Source organism: Trichosurus vulpecula, chromosome 7, assembly GCF_011100635.1.
Source record: "Trichosurus vulpecula isolate mTriVul1 chromosome 7, mTriVul1.pri, whole genome shotgun sequence".
Taxonomy (NCBI): domain Eukaryota; kingdom Metazoa; phylum Chordata; class Mammalia; order Diprotodontia; family Phalangeridae; genus Trichosurus; species Trichosurus vulpecula.
In genome coordinates, this window is record NC_050579.1 from 195,155,298 (window position 1) to 195,175,525 (window position 20,228).

The 20,228-nt window shown below is 35.3% G+C and overlaps 1 protein-coding gene across 3 annotated transcripts in view; it reads right to left on the reverse strand.

Moving 5' to 3' along the window:
- TTK (TTK protein kinase) overlaps positions 1-20,228 on the reverse strand; it is a 52,714-nt gene that overhangs the window by 8,507 nt on the left and 23,979 nt on the right. For 2 of the 3 annotated variants that reach the window (XM_036767442.1, XM_036767440.1), the window contains exons 9-18: positions 15,847-15,934; positions 14,472-14,595; positions 12,687-12,853; positions 11,667-11,803; positions 10,211-10,334; positions 9,175-9,267; positions 3,271-3,428; positions 3,036-3,187; positions 637-761; positions 270-350 (exon numbers count right to left, since the gene is read on the reverse strand). In XM_036767442.1, coding sequence (XP_036623337.1) covers positions 270-350; positions 637-761; positions 3,036-3,187; positions 3,271-3,428; positions 9,175-9,267; positions 10,211-10,334; positions 11,667-11,803; positions 12,687-12,853; positions 14,472-14,595; positions 15,847-15,934 — 1,249 coding nt within the window. The remainder of the gene's footprint in view (positions 1-269; positions 351-636; positions 762-3,035; positions 3,188-3,270; positions 3,429-9,174; positions 9,268-10,210; positions 10,335-11,666; positions 11,804-12,686; positions 12,854-14,471; positions 14,596-15,846; positions 15,935-20,228) is intronic. The other variant, XM_036767443.1, reaches the window with a different exon arrangement.

Consider the following 20,228-nt stretch of genomic DNA (forward strand, 5'->3'; position numbering starts at 1 on the left):
AAATGCTTTGTTTTAACTCTTGCTTAGGTCAGAATTTAATATTATCACAACTACTTAAAAGTTCTTTTGAATTCTGTGGTTATTTTTCAAATGCAGTCTATGTTACTAATTCACAGTACCATAATAATTTCAAAAAGGAAAAGAAATAGATTTCTGTAGTAGAAAAAGTTGAAAGACCATTAAATAGCTTTAAATAGTGTCAGTTATTTAGAAAGTTCATTTAACAGGTCAAGTTCTACTGATATTAAAGAAAATAAATATGATAGTACCTTTGATTTGGATTTCCCATTCTCTCGTGAAGAAGACATATCTCTGATGGCTTCCGGTGGCATATAATTAACTGTACCAACCTATTTGTCAAACAACAAAAATTAGAAAATGAAACATTTCATCCTACTGAAACATTCAATTTTTATATGCGATAATATTGTCATTTCTTAATATAATTTGAAATTTGAAATATTTAACATAAATAAACTAAAGCCCTCAGGAATCATGGAGAGTTGAGAAACTGTTACCAAAATATTTAAATGTAGATAGTTTGTAAATGAACTCATGTTACTAGATTATTTAATGCCTACAGATAAATAAACTAACACTACCCCATGTACTGTGAACAATACTTTTTTTCCTTACCTGGGAATCTTTAACAATGCTTGTCATATCTGGCTGTATTTGGTTTGCAATCCCAAAATCAATTAGCTTTAACATTCCATCAACTATCAGAAAGTTAGCAGGTTTCAGATCACTGTGAACAATGCCTCCAAAATAAAAATCCATTACACAGTTAGACAATACAAATTATGCATATATTAATTCTTTTTACCACCTCCTAACACAGGCCAAGTCTTTTTCAATGAATCATGTACTGATTCTTCAACATTTGCTAAGCAATCTTGGCATTATGCCAGACAATTTAGGATACAAAGAATTATAAAACTCTATCTGACAAGGACTTCCTGTCCACAAAGAACTCATAATCTCTTTGGGAAGATAAGACACACAAAATAATTAGTGAACAAAATCATACTGTATATGAGCATCATCCAATCCTAATAACAAAATATTATATTATGTAACTGACAACAGAACAGTACATAGTAAGTACGTTGTTTAGCTAAGTGCAAAAGGACTTTGAGAAGGGAAAATATTAACTTATCTCAAGAACAACACAATTATAGATTCAGAAGACAATTCAACCCCTGATTATGTAGATTAAGAGACTGATACTAGTCATAATGAAAATAACAGATGACATTTAAACAGCATTTTAAGGTTAAGAAGGCATTTTACATAAATGACTATCAGTTTCACAGATGGAGACACAGAAACTCTCAGAGGTTAAGCTGCCTTGCAGCATGGTCACATAGCTAGTTGGATCCCAAATTCAAACTCAGGTCTTTCTAACTCAAAATACAGCAGCAATTTTTCTACTATACTAAAGTTCAGAGGTCAAGACATTTGCCTTTATAATGGAAAAGGTTCTTTAGAGAAAGTTGGATGATTAACTTCAGCCCTAGTTATTAGCTAAAACTTGAATATGTTAGGCACTTAGTAGAATATTACCCCAAAGGTTCCTTGACTGCATCTTTACCAAAAAAGAAAAATCAAATCAAAACATATAGTCCAAGCCAAAATATTTTTTGTACTCACTCTTCCATGTACACCTAATAAAGATGGCAGGAAGAGTAACAGAATGGTATACATCTACAAGAATGTACTAGGACTCTTCTCTGACTCTTCTATCATCTCTTCTGCCTGCCTTTCTAGTTTCCTTTTTTTTTTAGTTCTGGGTCAGTAGTAAATTGCATAAACACAATACACTCCAACTGGCCATAGCTTCTATAATTATTTATCTTCCCAGTTCCCTAGACATGTTACCTCTCTATCACCAATGAATTCTGGTCATTTCCTCATGTGAGAAATAAGATAAACAAAATGAACAAATAATAGTCACCCAGGCTGACTGATGAGATAATGGCAAAAAAGTTGTAGGAATATTTGAAGTACAAATCTTTACAATATAAAGAAAATTCATGTTCCTTTGGTGGACACTTTTCATTTAAAAAAAAAAAAACTACAATGAGAAGTTACCTGACCTCTCTGAGTCTCAGGTTGGACTACATGACTTTTAACTTTATGGTTTTCAAGAAACTAGCCATACAGAGCACCAACAATACTGTACAAACAATTAATTGTTATAAAATATTTCAGGCTCCAAAGAAAGATTTCAGAATCCTGTTATATTTTGTTACACTGAGAGAGATGTACTTTACAACATGATGCATAGAGACACGGGAAAAAGCTTAATTTGAAAAAAGATCATACTCAAGGCAGGAGGAGTTTAAAAGTTCTATTCTTTCATTAAAAGTATATATGTCCATCCTTTACTCAGTTGTCAGATTGATTTTCCTAAAACACATATCTGACCACATTATACCCCACTTCCACTCAATAAACTCCAGTGACTCCCTATCACTTCCGGCACCAAATATAAAACTTTTTGGTATTCAAATCATTCATAGCTTGGCTCCTTCCTACCTTTCCAGTCTTTTCACACCCGTTAAGATACAGGGATACTGGTTTCTTTGCAGTTCCTCATACAAGAGCCTTCTACTTCCTATTTATATATTTTCACTGTCTCCCATGCCTGAAATACTTTTCCTCCTAGACTCTACCTTCAACCTTCCTTCAAGTTCCAGCTAAAATCCCACCTTCAATAAGAAGCCTTTCCTGATCCTGCTTAATGCCAGTACCTTCCTTTTGTTGCTTATCTCCAACTTATCCTGTATATATCTTGTTTGTATATAGCTGTTTGTACGTTTTGTCCCTCATTCAATTCTGAGCTCCTTGAGAGCAGCAGTTGATTTTACCTTTCTCCGTATGCCCAAGGTGGGAATACAGTAAGAGTTGAATACATTCTTACTGACAAATATGTATTTCCACTTCACCTTAGATGAACACATAGATACCTGGGGAATTAATATTCTTATGGAGAACAGGTTTACACAGATGAATATCTATTTAAAAATTACCGTGCTGGTGGATTGTATGAACTGCTTCTAACATGTTTTTCCAATAACTTTTTCGTTCCCATGGATTGATTGTTTTTTTCTTTTTAAGCCAACTGTTAAGATCAATATTTCCACATTCCATTACCATGTAGATATGGTGGCCAGTAATTTCACTATAAAAAAAATTAAGTAACAATGTAATGTTATAGTAAAATTAAAGTAACTTTCAAAAAGTTTTAAATGTTTTTTCTCTTACTAATCATAAAGTCGAATGATCTTATCACTGTGCTGTTGTAATTTACTTAAGAAAGCAATTTCATTCCGATAGCTCTCAATGGTCTGAGAGTCTGCTTCTTCCAAATTCACATATTTTATAGCATATATCTGCTTCTTTTCACTCAATACTTGAAACACCTGTGAAAGACAGCACACACACAAATGTAATGTTATTTTTAAAAAATCATCAAAATTCTACTCTCACATCCCTAAGAAAGTCAGACAATTTTTTAATTGAAAGAAATTGTTAATGGAACATTGAATTTAAAAAGGGTAAAGAATTTGTCGGAATGATTATTTTGCCTAAAGGATTGAAAACTTATACTCAGATGGCATTGTGTATAAGAGAGATACAGTTGTGAAGAACAAATGAAGGATGAATGAGTTATTAAGTGAAAATCATAGGACCATAGGTTAGGATTAGAACTTTAGAGCTGGAAAGGATTTGGGATAGATGATCTAGTCCAGCTTTCTCATTTTACAGAAGAGGAAACTGAGGCCCACAGAGGTTAGAAACCTTGATCAACATTACATAGTAAGAAACAGAGCTAAGAATTCAAATTTAAATCATCAGGTTCTAAATCCAATACTCTTTCCAGGACCCCATACCATCTAGCAGGTAATGTCCTATCACATAGATGGGATAATCAACCCCAATAATTTAAAGTTCAGTTTCAACTTTGCAAGCAGGATTAACACAAACATTTCAAACAAGCAACTTAATTTCAGAATCCACATTTCATTTTGTTTTGCTTTGCGGTGAGCTACTGCCAATCCAAGAAGCATAAAACATTTTAAAATTCACTCAGATTCAATCTATTCTATGTGGAAGGTACCAGACATCTGTTTGGTAGGGACTCTCAGCGCTGATCAGAAACACTCTGTCTCTTACTGATTCCCTACTAATATTTTCTAGTGGAGTTTGTTCAGATCAATTCTCTTCCTTCTCAGCATATGACTTTGACTACTAAGACTGAGCTCATCTGACACAAGTTCTCTCAATTCCTCTTCATCTTAAAAATCTCCTTCCACCTCTCTCCTTCTAATTCCCTGATGAGAGAGAAAACTGGACCTTCTTTGTCAAGGCTAAGCTTTCCACCCATCTATTTAATCTCTCCTTGCTCCTAATAGCCCTTTCCCCCAACTGCCTTCTTTTTCCCATGTCTTCCACCTCTCTCCAATCTATCAACTTGCTTAGGTGGCCCCTATCTTAAAAACAACAATATCGGCAATGAAGCCCTCCATTAATCCTGCCTTCCCATCCCTCAATCTCACCACCAAATTGCTAAGAAGTAGTAGTCCACGTTCACTGCCTCTTTTGTCTACTCCATTCTAATGAAACTCTTTCTCAAATTTCACCAGTGACCTTTTCATCACCAAATTCAATCCCTTTCCTCAGTTCTTACTTTCCACGACCTCTCAATAGCATGGTGTAGCACTCCTTGATTGTCTGTGCTTCCTTAGCTTTTAGGATGACATGTTTCCCTGCATCTTCTCCTACCATTCTAACTTCTTAAGGTTCTGACTTTGGCACCCTTCTTTCTATATTCTTCTCTTCATCCAATGTTGCAACTACCTCCTCTATACAGATGACTCTCATTATCTAAATCTTTAACCCTAACATCTCTCCTGAACTTCAGGTCCATATCTCCACCTAGAAAGTTAGCACTTCAAACTCAATATCACCAAACAGGACTATATCTTTCTTCCAAAACCTGGTCCTCCTCCTGACTTGCCTATTTCTGATAAAAAGCTCTGCTGTTCCTGGCTCAAAATTTCATAGGAATCTTTGACTTCTTTTCTTTTAAACTACTAATCATTTTGATTTTATCTCCAAAATCTCTCTTTCATGCCCCCTCCCCCTTGCTCAATGCTACCACCCAGCTTCAGGAAATCTTATCTTCTCCATGTACTGCAACTGTTTTCTAATAGTCTCTATACATTAATTATACTCTATACACTAATTCTGTGCACTAATTATCATGTTAATGCAGAGATCATTCACCAGCTGGTAGGCAGATGGAAAAGGCATTGATGACTTCATGAACAAAGGGATAAAGATGAAAAAATGAGATCTTCAAGAAATAGGAAGCTGGTCTGGCTGACGCACATGGCACCGTAATAACAAATAGGACTAGAAAAATAGGTTAGAGATAGACTAGAGATCTCCAAGCATTAAATTATAGAATTTGGACTTTATTCTTTATATAATAAGGAGGCATTTGAAGGTTGATATCGTCAAATTCTATAATGTCATTAAGACCAAAAAGGAGTAGGAATACCAAAAAAAGTAGCACTTAGGCTGTGTATTGGAATGAACTAGGGACTCTTAAGAGGTAGAGGTGGAGAGAGTGCATAAAGGACAGCCTGAAAAAAGTCAGGGATATGACAAATAGTGTTATTCATGGGGAACAGCAAGAAGACAAATTTGGCTGGACTGTACAGGACATCCAAGGGAGTCATGTATAATAAGGCTAGAAAAGTAGGTTGGAACTAAGTTGTGAAGGGTTTAAAATGGCAAACAAGAATTTATCATGATCCTGTTAAGATAATTTATTAAAAATTGCCATTATACTACTTTGTAATACTAATATTACACACACACACAAAAATCTCACTGAGTCTTAAAGGAAGCAGAGCAGGACAGGTTTTTGTCTTGAAATGATCAATATCAATTCTATAGCATTTTCTTATCGATCCTATTTACAAGTAATTGATTTTGTCCTCTAACAGCTTTTGTCCTATAATTGCTTAAGTCATGGCTCTTTGTCTCTGAACCTGGTTCAGAGATTCAGCTGGCCTGTAATGGATGAAGTTTAAAAATCCAGCTCTCCTAATCACTGATCTATTCTTGCCTCAAGGAATTTAACTGACTTTTGGGGATGTGTGAATTCAAGGGAGTTGGGTCTACCATCTTCACAACACCAAACCCTCCTTCAAGGATGTCTGGTTTATTTTCTTGCACCTGGACTCTCAGGAGGGAAGGAAAAGGCTAGCCCCCATGACCATTACCAAACCTCCGATCAATCGTGTGTTTCCTGCACCTCAGCTCTATAACCAATCATGTTGCCCTCAATCCCATGTCATCTACTCTGTTTTGTTCTTTGTTCTGTACTTCTCCAAACCTATATAAGAGGAACTTGTCCTTTTGTTTGGGGTCTATGTCATAAATGAAAGCAAGCCACTGACACATTTATTGGCAAGCAGCATTCCCCTGTTATGTTACATAATGTTGCGCAGAGAATTGCCTCAGTTTACCTTCCTGTTAAATTTCACCTATGACAATCTCCATTTAAAAGCTGAAGAAACTAAGGTCAAAGAGGTTATATGACTTATCTACAGTCACACAACTCACAAACTGGAACCGAGGTCATGATTTTAAATCATTTTAAACTGGTTTTAAAGTTGGAACTGCCCTGGGAAGTTCCAATCATCTAAAAAAATAATTGCAAAGGGTCATAGGATCATAGACTTCAGAGCTAGAAGGGACCCCAGAGATCAACAAATCCAATTTTCTCATTTTACAGAGAAGAATGAGCCCCAGAGAGGTTTGGCGATTTTCCCAGAATCACACATTTAGCGTCCGAGATGTTATTTGAACCCAAGTCATCCTAATTCCAAGTCCAGCATACCCTATTCATTTTTCCCATGGCCCTTTAAAAGTCAATAAAACATTCTTCAACCCCTAACCCCGAAACAATCCAATTTCTTTTCTCTTCTCACCATTAACTCCTTAGTTCAGGCCCTTATCAACTCTCACCAGACTACCAAGACAAACTCCTAATTGGTCTCTCTCCACTCTAATCTATCCTCCATAAAGTGATATTTTCTTAGAGTCAGCTGGTAGCACAGTGAATAAAGTGCTGAGCCTAGAGTCAGGAAGATCTGAGTTTAAATCTGGCCTCAGATACTAGTTGTGTGACCCTGGGCAAGTCATTTAACTTGTTTGCTTCAGTTTACTCAACTGCAATATGAGGATTACAATAGCACCTGTGCTGCAGCGTTGTTGTGAGAGTCAACTGAGATATTTTAAAAAAAAAGTAAGCACTTAGACAGTATCTTGTCCATAGGTAAGTTCTGTACAAATGAGTATTTTCCCCTCCTTTCCTCCATTCTCTTTAAGTACAGATCTGACCATATCATGCTGCTACTTAATAAACTCTGGTGGCTCCCTACTGTTTCTAGGATAAAACATAAACAACTCTATTCAACTCTGAAAGCCTTTCATAACTTAGCCTCAATATACATTTCCTGAACTCATACAGCTAAACTGTCTTTCTTGCTATTTGTCACACATGCACGCCATCTTCTGCCTTCACCCATACCAGGAATGCTATTTTTTTCCTCATCTCTGCCTCCCAGAATCCCTCACTGTAATGCCCTACCTCACCCCTCCAGTTTCTCCACCTCGCCCCAGCTCACCGCTCTGTTTGTGTCCCCATCTCCACGGAAATCTAATTGCATTCTTTCCCTTTAAATACTCTTTCTCTTCCCCAAATCGGGCTGTTCGATTTGAGTAATTACTCCGAAGCCGCACGCTGCAATAAATCCACATCTAAATTTATATCCGGGTCTCGCTTGTTTTTTTCAGCACAACATTACTTTCTTCAAGAGGCAGCTCCGGTACTACTGTCCCCACAAAGACTTCCCTCATCTCTTCATAATAACGAAAGCTACGACAGATATAGCGCTTCACCTACGGTATCTCATTTACTTCTCATAACAACTCTGTGAGATAAGCTATACCATTATTTCCATTTCACAGACAGGAGACTGAGGCTGAGAGGTTAAGTGACTCACCCAGAGTCATGAAGCTATTAAGTGCCTGAGGAAGGGTTTGAACTCAGGTTCTTCCTGCTTCCAAGGCCAACACTATGCTAACCAGTTGTCTAACTTCCCTATATTTAACTATTTTACACTTATATTGTGTTTATTCTCTATATATTTACATATGTACATGTTCATCTCCCTCAAATAGAATCTAAGCTCCTTGAGAGCAGCCAGTCAAGTGTTTATTATGTGCCAGACTCTGCGCTAAGTGCTAGAGACACAAAGAAAGGCATTAACAGCCCCTCGCCCTTGATCCATCATTCCAACGGATGAGACAACATGCCAAAAACTATGTAATACACAAGATAAACAGAGTAGAAGGAGGGTGATCTCATAGCAAAGGCACAGGCAGTATAAAAAACCAAGAAAGGCCTTTGGTCTTTGTACCCCCAGTGCCTAGCACAGTCCTCTTGCACACAAAGACGGAAAAGAAAATTCTCTACATTCGAGGAGCTTATAGTACACAGAGATACATGCACACAAGCACAGTACAAGGAAAACCAAGGAGAGAAAAGGAGGTAACGTTAATAATTGTGAGGATGAAGAAAGGCTTCTGAGCCCTGAAGAAAAGATTTGAAGGCAGGAGAAAGGAAGTGGGGGGATGGAGGTAGAGGGGAGAAGAAAGTGATAAACTGGGATCCAGATCCTTGGATTCCAAACCCAGTGCTCCTTCTACTGCCTCACACAGCCTCCCAGCCATATGCAGTATCATAAACTAAATACGATATAAAGCCAAAAAATTGAAATGTACCTTCTTTTGAACTTTGTTCTTTGCTTTTCAATCCTCTAGCAGTTATTTACTATATCATCTATTTGGCAACTAATTTTAGTCAGAATTGTTATACCCCATCTATTTTTATCAAGTTACTACTTACACCTTGCATTATTTTAACATTTAAAATTTCTATCTTGACTCGTCAAATCAATTGTGAATGCCTTCAGGGAAGTGATCATATCTTGTTGGAAGAGAAGGTGTCAACTACAATATGTTGTGCATAATAGGTGCTTACTAAATATGACTTAATTTAATTAACACATAAAACTTATTACTTACCTTACTTGAACCTCCACTTCCTATCTGCTTTAATATGGAATAAATTCTTCCCTTAAGTGAAATGTATTCATTTGAAGAAAATGATCCTGAAATCTGAAATGGGAAATTAAAGGCGTAAATATAGCTTCTAATAATCTGTATTCACTCAATAAAATGGAAACTGTCTATTTTACTGCAGAATATTATGTTTTGTAAATACAATGACTTTCTTGACTAAAACCTTTTTAAAACAGCTCTCTATGCTTCAAAGAGGCAAACAAAATAAGGAATCAAACCCAAATATCTCCAAAATCTTTTCTAGCTCTAAAACTTATAGGTCTTTAAATCATCAGATAAAAAAAATCTAAGCTATAAATTGATAGGTTAACAAAGATATTTGTTTTTAAATCAGAGCTGTCATTTCACTGATGTGGGGGAACTCCCAGAGAAGAAAATTCTACCAATGAAATCAGGCACCTGCTAAGAAATGTATAATTTTAATAAGTTGCAGGAGACACTGAAAGATTAGATGACTTGTACGGGATCACATAACCAGTATATGTCAGGGACTGGACTGGAACCCAGGTCTTCCTGACCCCAATTCCAGCTTTCTATCCACTAGAATTCACATGACAATATATAACTAGTTTGTTTTAACTAGCTAATTAAGTTTTAAAAATAGATCAAAATAAGAAGGGAAAACTAGAGTCAATAAGACCAATTATGTTTTTAAAATGTGGGCACATGGAGATCATAAGTCGGTATAATCCAAAACCAGAATAGATAAAAGTAATGATTGCTTCATTTCTAGAAGTATTCAAATTATGATTAGATTACTATCAAGAACCTGCAGAAGTGATTCATATGTTGGGAAGGTTAGTCTAGATGAGGTCTACATTTTCTTCCTACTCTGAGATTCTATGGAAAAAAAGATGTAAAATATATTTATTATCACACGTGAAAGAGGGAGGGAGGGAAGAGAATACGCATTTATACAGCATCAGGCACTGTGTTAAGTGCTTTGCAAATATAATCTCACAAATTAAATTCATTATACCTGCAGGCTTTGAAACGGAGTAACTGGTGTTTGTTGTTGCTGCTGTAAGTAGGAAGGTTGGCTGTAAGGAGTAGAAAATTGATGTCCTGGAGGAAAGTCACTCTTCACAACTGGAGTTCTAAAACTAAGACATAAATAATTGTATTGTTAAAAAATATTAACTATTTACATCTGGTTTTTAGTTTCCCTATACAAGAAAATAAGGTTTTATACGTGGTTTTTACTTTTCCTGTACTAGAAAAGTATAATTCCAAACAATGAATGTCAATTTATAATATTAATAGCATCTGAATGAACTTTTATTATTTTGTTGATTATTTGAAGAAAGTATTTACTTGGTTAAATATATGCTATAGTCCCGAACTATTTGTCCTTGATGGCAAAACAAATATGCTACTGATATCTTATCCAATTTGTAAAATACTGAACTATTGTCAAACAGGCAATCATAATGTCATGAGACTTACATGAAAACCAGGTTTATTACAAGAAAAATGAACATGCACGTGGAACCCAAAGAATTTATAATCCTTACAGAAGTTTGCATATTTATGAAAGTACAAAAGGAGAAGAAAACAGGAAAGGGAGTGGCAAGGGATGGGGAAAGTACAGTAAAGGTGGAAAAAGGACAAAAACCGTCTCCAAAGGGAGGAACAAGGTTATGGTAGAGGCAGCACTCTTTTCCCTTTGGAACCACTAGACCGGGGTGGGGAACCTGAGGCCTCAAGGCCACATGTGACCCTCTAGGTCATCAAGTGTGGCCCTTTGACTGAATCCAAACTTCACGGAACAAATCCCATTTATAAAAAAAATCTCATAAAAAGAGGCCACAGGTCTAGAACTCTATCCACTATACGCCCCTTATTTACCCATGTTCAGGTTATCTTTCCCCACTTGGATTGTCATTATTACATGAGTCATTATGGAGAACCTCACTTTATCTGTTTTAATTATAAGCAACCTGAAAGCAAGAATGTCAGGTACTTTTCTGTGTATTTGGCACAGTGTTGAACACTCAGAAAATATTCAAATTGAACCACCTGTACATAGTACTTGTTCCTCTTTTCCATTTCTCAATTGTCCTATCCTTTGAAATTACTAATTTTTTGCCTTCTGATTTTGAGTTCTTGGCTTGGCTTGCTTTCGGGGGAATGAAAAATAATATGTGATTGTTTTGAAGAAAAAATTTAAAAAGCTTAAAGAAAGCATCAAAAGTATTAATGTGGTTGTCCAAAGCTATTACAGATCAATCAAAAATAGCTTATTAAATTCATTAGTCATTGGTCAGCCCCATCCTTGCTTCCATTAGTACCTAAAAAAAAAAAAGCATCCAGCCATATATAATTATCATAAAGAAAAAGGCTTTATACCCTTCTACATTTTGGAGACAGATTTTAAAAAACAAACTGAGATGAAAACTCACTAAAAAGATAAATATAAAAGGAAAAGACTTTACCAGGCCATGTAGTCTAGTGTTCTGCTACTGCTGGGTGTGTTACACACAAATTTGTTATCAGTTCTTTTAGGAGCTGTTATAGGTGAAGACTGTTTTGAAATAGTTAAGCCAGGTTGCTCAAAACTGGAACATTTTTGCTAAACCAAAAACAAACAAGTTGAAATTTAAAATGATTTTCACATTCAACCCTACTTATTAAGTTCTATACCTAATCAAAATAGAAAAGAGAAAACAAAAAAAGAATGCTGAAGCAAAACATACACACACACGCATATATGTATATAGTATATACTTATACAGTCTTCTAACAGCTATTTTGGTCTGTTTCTGAAGTCCTGCTAATTATCTGTTGTTGCTGTTCAGCTGTTTTCAGTTGTATCTGACTCTTCATGACCCCATTTGGGGTTTTCTTGGCAAAGATATTGCAGTGGTTTGCCATTTCCTTCTCTAGCTCATTTTACAAATGAGGAAACTAAGGCAAACAGGATTAAGTGACTTGCCCAGGGGCACACAGTTAGTATCTGAGGCTGGATTTTTTTTAACTCAGAAAGATGAATCTTCTTAACTCTTGGCCAGGTACTCAATCCCAGTAAGCCACCTAGCTGCCCCTAATTTTTCACTCTTAACTAAAAGAGTCAAATGCAACTTCATTTCCCAGTAATATAGGACCATATGTATCCCAATAACAAGATATTGGCACTTCTTAGTCTCAATAATTTGTTCCTAAAAACTTCCATATTCTAGCCAAAAGTGGTATGTTGACTATCTTTACATTTTTTAAAGATTTCCCCAAATACATAAGACCATTAATTATAGAGCAAAAATTCTAACTGTTCAATATACCCAATACCCTTTACTTTTTAATTATGAATGCCATTAAGTATGATACACCAACAAAAGAAATCTCAAATGCATATTATGACATTTTTGAAATGATATTCTAAATAAAGACTATCTTTCAGAATTATACATTTATTTTACTTAACATGGATAATTATGTTCAACAAACTAGAAAGTTACCTCTGGTAAGGTATTACGGTTTGCCTCTGGAATCTGCCACTGATTAGAAGATGCAAGAGGATTTTGGTTTAAGGACTCTGATTTTCTGTTACTACTACTGAAATTAGATTGTCGAAGGATCTGGTTATTTTCTGGTACTTTTGGTTCTTGATAATGAACTTTGTTTTCTGAAAATTGTATTAATATACAATGTTTATATAAACAACTCCATAATAAAATCTCAACATTAACAAGATGTTACCAAAATTACTTCTATCTTGTGCAGAGGTTTGTCTTTGCTCTAAAAATCCATACTATGCCTTTGGCAGGCCATCTTGTAAAAGAGCAAGTACTGAAGAGAACTTTCTATTTATTATCACTTCTGATTTGAATACCTCCAATTAGTTGTTAAAAATTTAAACATGTAGTCATCATACTAGTGAAAAAATACAAATTCTTCATTTTTCATTTCCCTTTAGCTGATTTTGACCTGGGAACTACAGAATTCCCTAAGGCAAGTTTATATAATACCACAAAGAAAAGTCCTAATAAGCATAAGAACCGTGATTAACCATTATCCAATATTTTATCAGCTTAAAATGTTACTTGGCATTTCAGCCTTCAATCAACCAACAAACATTAAGCTCTTATTATATGTCAGGCACTATTTTACCATATGTATAAAACAATGATCACTGATATTCATAAGCATAACCCTGAGATACTGCCAGATACTTAACTGGCTCCTAAAAATTAAAATATCTTGAGTATAGTTTTATTTTATTGTATTCTACCTTCAAATACTGATAATCTACACAATGGCAATATATGAACATTCTCAGTCCTATTATGTCAGACAACAGGTTTTAAAATAAAGATGCTATGGAAACCAATAAAAATATCAGTAATTTCTCCCTGTATCTCCACTAGATATATCAAAACTATACTCGACCGGAACACTTAAGTACAAACTAGGTAAAGTAATTACATCCAAATATTTTATTGTTTGGTGTCAAATGCCCTTGCCCATTTGGTGCCTTTTATTAGGAAAATTTGTATAATCCGCAACTTGAGCTGAAAAATTACTCCTAGGGCTAACTCTTTCATTTTGCAAACTATACACATTGTAGGAGAAACCAAGTGGAAATAAAGAACAGAATTCAACCACATTGACAGGTTTGTTTCCTTGGAGAAAAAAATACTGGTCAACTATTTTATAGACAGCTTCAGTGTCTCTCGCAACAGGACAATTCATTAAACAAACTGCACTACAATCAAGAATCAATGCAGTACCTTCTCCACCCTTCCCTTCCTTCAAATTAAATAATCTTTCATACAAAATTCATAGTACTTCTCTCTGAGGATATTCTTCAGAGAGTAATTTTTCAGTTGGAAGTGACTCTAGAGGTTATCTACTTCAACCTGTACCTGAAAAAAAAATTCCCTATTATAAAATCTTCAAGCAGTTGTCATCCAAGTGTCTATCTGAAAACTTCAATAATATAGAGCCTGCAAGCTTCCTTTTGGGAAGTTCTAATTATTAGGAAATTCTTACACGATACTTTTTTTTTTGTCTATTCTTACACAATTCTCAACAAAAGCCTGTTCACCAAGATACAAGAAAGACAGAGTGGTGAAGGAATACACAAATATCTCTAGATGAAAATTATTCCCTCTGTTGGTTATTTCAACTAATCCTCATTTACTTGTTTTAGCCAAGAAAAAAAAATTTCTGAGATATTTTTGTTTTTGAAAAGAAAAAAACAATGAATTGAAATACTTTACTGTCTACTTTGGATCCCTTACCTTCTTTTTTGGTTGGAAGACGAGATCCTGTTTTATTTCTTAGCGTTACTGTTGAATCAGGAGTAAGCTCTGCACTCTTCTCACCTAATAACTGAAAATCCATGGAGTAGATATTTTCAAGTGTCTATATGAAAAGATTGAAAACCTTCAAAATGCCAATTAAAGTAAACTCTGGATAGATTTTAATAATACCCTTTAGAATTTTTTTATGTTTAAAAAAATCTTATTCAACCAACAAAAATGCATAGCATTTTTGTGTGTATACCCACCCCACCATATCCCTCTCCAAAACACACTTGCTTCTAAAATTTCAATAAAGATAAACTTGTATTTAACTAGTAATTGTATCTATAGAAAGGCTGATATTGGATAAACCATTTTTACTGAGACTGAAGTATATTAGGTATAGAAAAGGTAGAAATTTGAAAGTATATGTGGTCTTGTGATCACAAGTTCCAAAGTATTCTTTTTAGCATTAATGTAACTTTACTCACCTAAAATAATTACATTAACTTTGAACATTTTTGTGAATATGACACTAAGTTATTGTAATCCTAAATAGTATGCTTCTAAAACATCACTTAACATTTTCCAGTATTAAAGAGGTCCTTAACAAGGTCAAAGACTGTCATTAAACACAAAACTATAAAAATTACAAAACTAACTAGGAAGAACATTTTCCTTGGCTTTAAATACTACATGCCATTTAAGAGTGGGCAGAATATTTTTCTTACTCTCTCCCTGTCCCCCAATCTGTTTAAATTGCCATTCCAGATAGGGCATCTAAAAAGGGATTGCTAGAAAAGAATAAGGTTTGGACATTAAGGATTCAAGAGAGATACTTATTCTTTTCTGTTTCAAATCCCTAAGCAAAATATTCTTTTTGTACTCATTCAAATACTTTGGTGGTTCTGTGAACTGATTCCTGTGGATTCTCTGTCCTACATGATCAGAACTTATCCAAGTCTTCTCATGCTATGTGATTCTTGTTATGTCTTCTTATAATCCATACAGGATTTACCCAATACCCTCAAGACTTTTTAACATATAAATGCCAGGATGGTGGACAGATTTCCATACATAAGCAATATGCCATCTTCTCCAATCACCTATTTCCTGGGTGATAGTACTACTCTGCATTTCACTACCCATCTGCTGGTTAAGAGTCCCTCTGCTTAACAAAGCTGATTCTTCAAGAAGAGGCCAAGATCTGTTGCTGGGACCACATGGGACCATTGGAGAATATGTCATTTAATAAACTTCAGAATGTGGGAAGTAATTAACTTGCAATATCATAACCAGAAAGACTCTAATAAATTAACATTTTATTTATGATTTTCATACTTTTTATATTAAGACAAAAAATCTAAAATACCTTTATATTTTTTAACTCATATGAACCACCTTCACTTGGTTCTGGTTTAGGCACAATCAAATCTTGATATTCTGATCCAGGGGTTTGTCTGTCATCCATGAAAGAAAACAACTTTTAACAATCATGTTAGAAACATACCTTTCATTTCCGTCAAGCACATAACTGTATTACACTTAAGCATACCCACAAGTGCATAAAATAGTAGATGCCCAATAAGAGCAGTATGGTTCAGGGTAAAGAACAGTGATTCTGGAATCAGAGGAATGGGGTTCAAATCCCATCTCTGCCACTGGCCTACATGATCTTGGGCAGATGACTTAATAACCTCTCTGGGACTGTTTTCTTATGTGAAAAATGAGATGGCTAGAGTATGGCCTCCAAAATTCCTTCCAGCTTTAGATATATTACTTAAATAATTCTTTCATTTATTTATTTCCTTTTTTGGGGGGCAGAGGGGTCGGTTACAATTTGAGTTTCTAGTTGTTTCTTTCCTTCCCTTCCAATCCCACATTAGAGGCCAACATTTTATGTGGACAGATATAGATGTGTGTGTGTGTGCGTGTGTGTGTGTGTGTGTGTATGCACAGAGAGAGAAAAAACCATACAATACACACTTCTATATCAGTTATTTCTCTGGAGGTGTATAGTATTTTCCTTCATAAGTCCTCCAAAGTTGATTTGAATGATCATTTTACTCAGAATAGCAAAGTCATTCACAGTTACTCTTTGAACAAAATTGCTGTTACTGTATTCAGCATTCTCTTGGTTCTGCTCATTTCACTCCGCATTATTTCATGCAAGTATTTCCATGTTTTTCTAAAACCAACCTGCTCATCATTTCTACAATACTGTAGTATTCCATTATAATCATATACCACAATTTATTCAGCCATTCCCCAACTAATGGGCATCTCCTCAATTTCTAGTTCTTTGCTATCACAAAGAGAGCGACTATAAATATTTTAGAACATATAGATTCTTTTCCTTTTACCCTGATCACTTTGGAAAACAGATTTAATAGTGGTACAACTGTTGGGTCAAAGGGCATACAATCTTATTACTCTTTGGACAGAATTCCAAAAAGCACTTCATAATGGTTGGATCAGTTCACAATTCCAACAACAGAGTTTTAGTGTTCTGATTTTTCCACATCTCCTCCAGCATATCATTTTCTCTTTCCATCATGTTAGCCAACCTGAGAGATATGAGAGGATATCTCAAAGTTGTTTTAATTTGGATTTCTCTAATCAATAACGATTTAGAGCATTTTTTTCATGTAACTATACATAGCTTGGACTTCTTCCAAAAACTGCCAGTTCATATTCTTCAACCATTGGTCAACCAGACAATGATTCACAGTCTAGTAGATTTGACTCAGTCCTCTATAATTTGAGATACGAGGCCTTTATGTGAAAAACTGGCTATAAAAATTTGTTCCTCAAATTTTCTACTTTCCTTCTAATCTTGGCTATGTTGGTTTTATTTGTGCAAAACCTTTTTAATTAAGTGTAATCAAAATTATCTGTTTTATCTCCCACAATGTTCTCTATCTCTTGTTTATTCATAAATTCTTCTCTTATCCACAAATCTGATAGGTAATATGTTCCACATTTTTCTGATTTACTTATGATATCTACCTTTATATGTCTAGGTCACGAATCTATTCTGAGCTTATCTTGGTAAAGGGTGTAAGATACTGATCTATACCTAGTTTCTGCCAGACTGCTTTCCAGTTTCGCCCAGCATTTTTTATCCAATAGTGAGTTCCTACCCCAAAAGCTTACATCTTTGCATTCCTCAAACATGAGGTTATTATAGTCATCGATTACTGTGTATTGTATACCTGCTCTTTCCATTTTAAAGGAGCAACCATTCTATTTCTTAGCCAGTACCAGATACCTTATGCCTTATAATGCAATTTAAGATATGGTACTGTTAGACCTCTTTTCATTACATTTTTCCCATTAATTCCTTTGATATTCTTAACCTTTCATTTTTCCAAATGAATTTTGTTGTTTTTTCTAGCTCAACATAATAATTTTTGGCAGCTTAATTGGGATGGCATTGAATAAGTAGATTAATTTAGGCAGAGCTGTCATTTTCATTATATTGGCTCTGACCATTCATGAACAATTAATATTTCTCCAATTATTTTAATCTGATTTTATTTGTAGAAAAAGTGTTTTAAACTATGTTATGTTGTTCCTGGGTTTGTCTTAGCAGGTATACTCCCAGGTATTTTATATTGTCTTAAAAAACTGTTAAGTAAATATGGATTAATAGCCTGCTTCTAAATTGAGGATCAGATTGCAATAGCTAGGCAAGATGTAGTCATTTTCCTAATAAGGTTCTTCCAGACTAATCTTCCAAACCAAAATTTTCATTTTAACATGTCATCCCCTCTCACTAATAAGGCATACAGTAAAAACCAGCACATATAACTAACAAGTACTCCCCTCCACCCCCCACACACACTATCCAAAAGTTTGTAAGAATTTATATATTTCCCACGGACACCCAGTTCATGCATAATATAACTAAACTATGTAATATGATAATTTCTATGGAAAAATATGCAGAGTTCTAAACAGTTAAGTCTGGAAACAAAAAAATATACTTCCTTGAACCAAACATCATAGGGTCTAGAAGAAAATCACTTCCCATTTTGCCACTCTAGTACTGAAAAAGGATTTCCTTCAAGGCAGCTACCAAACAAATATTAAGCACCTACTGGGTACAAAATATTTTGTAAGCACTGAAGATACAGAATTTAGGCAAGATGATACTACTCGCCCCCTACATTTTAGCAGGATAATAAATTGCCAAAGAAAGCCATAACATACACAATGTAACAAGATGTATCACTGTTAACATTGACTATCTATAGTTAATATTAGAGAGGTTTCTGAGGTCTTAACAGGAATAGTTTTTAACCAAAGCAGGTGGCAGTGACAAGAGATTCATGTTACAGTTGCTACTTATACAAAAGTAATATTTGAAAGGTGGGTGTTTGTATCCTGGGGACTGCCTATATACATATACACACGTACACACACACACACACACACACACACACGTATATATACATATATACATACACACACATATATACACACATATATGTATACATATATACATATACATGTATACATATGTGTGTGTGTGTGTGTGTGTGTGTGTGTGTGTGTGTGTGTGTGTGTAGAGAGAGGGAGAGGGAGGGGAAGAGGGAGAGAGAGATCCAAAGTTATTTAAGCTTTTGAAAATGCACCAAGACTTTTGGGATTCCCTATATTTATGTGAACTCCTAAGTTTCATATGAACAAACAGATTGTCTTTTCCATACTTCCAACAATGAATCAGGATCATATGATCGTAGGGTCCTAGCCTTAAAGCTGGAAGGCACTTTCATTGTTAACAGATAAAGAAACTGAGGCCTACGGAAATCAAATGAATTGTTCACTCATAGAGCTAACAAATGACTGAGGGAGAATTTGAACCCAGATCTTCCTGACTCCCTATCCGCATGAAACATGATTTTAAAAAAAAATGTCTCCACAATTTCTTTGCTCCCTGATAATTTTTAGAGACAACTTCCTACTCATCAATTTCCCAAACTGCCACAATGACCTACACAGTAAGCCTACCTTAGCCATACAAAGGGGTAGTCATAAATCTTGAGCTCATCATCACCAGTGGTCTCATTCCAATATTCCAGAACTCTGAAGTTCCTCTCACTCCTATCCTTCTATTTCTCCATCTGTCTTACCCCTAAACCTGTACCCCATCCTGACCTCATCACCGTAACCCCTCACGCCTCTCCCAGTCCATCATTCATGTTCTTCCCCTCACAAACCTGACCCTCTAGAGTTAGCCAGTTGAATTTTATACTGTCCTCTAGTCTCAAATCCCCTCCTCATTTTGCCCTATCATCTCTCATATTTTCATCAAACCCTAGCCTTGGGTTACTCTCACATGTATCTTTCTCTGCTCCTACTTGTAAGCCACTTATGCCCTTGATAGCATCCCTGTGCTCTCAAAGAGTTTGACCTGTCAATCATTTTCTTTCTTTTTCTAATCTTCAATTTCTCCATATCTAATGGCTCCCTCCCTGATGTCTACAAACTTGCAGTGGTCTCCCCATTCTAAAAATAAAAAGCTTCACTTAACCTTGCCATTACCTCAAGCTATTACCCTCTATTTTACCTCCCTTACATTATCAAAATCTTAGAAAAACCTTCCATGCTCACTGCCTCCACTTTATCTCCCCCTTACTTCTTAGTCCCTTAAAAAGTGTCTTTCAAACCACCTATTTAGTCAAACCTCTCTTTTCAAAGAACAAAGTACCATTTCTTGGTGCTCAATTTTGTTTACTTCAAAGCTCG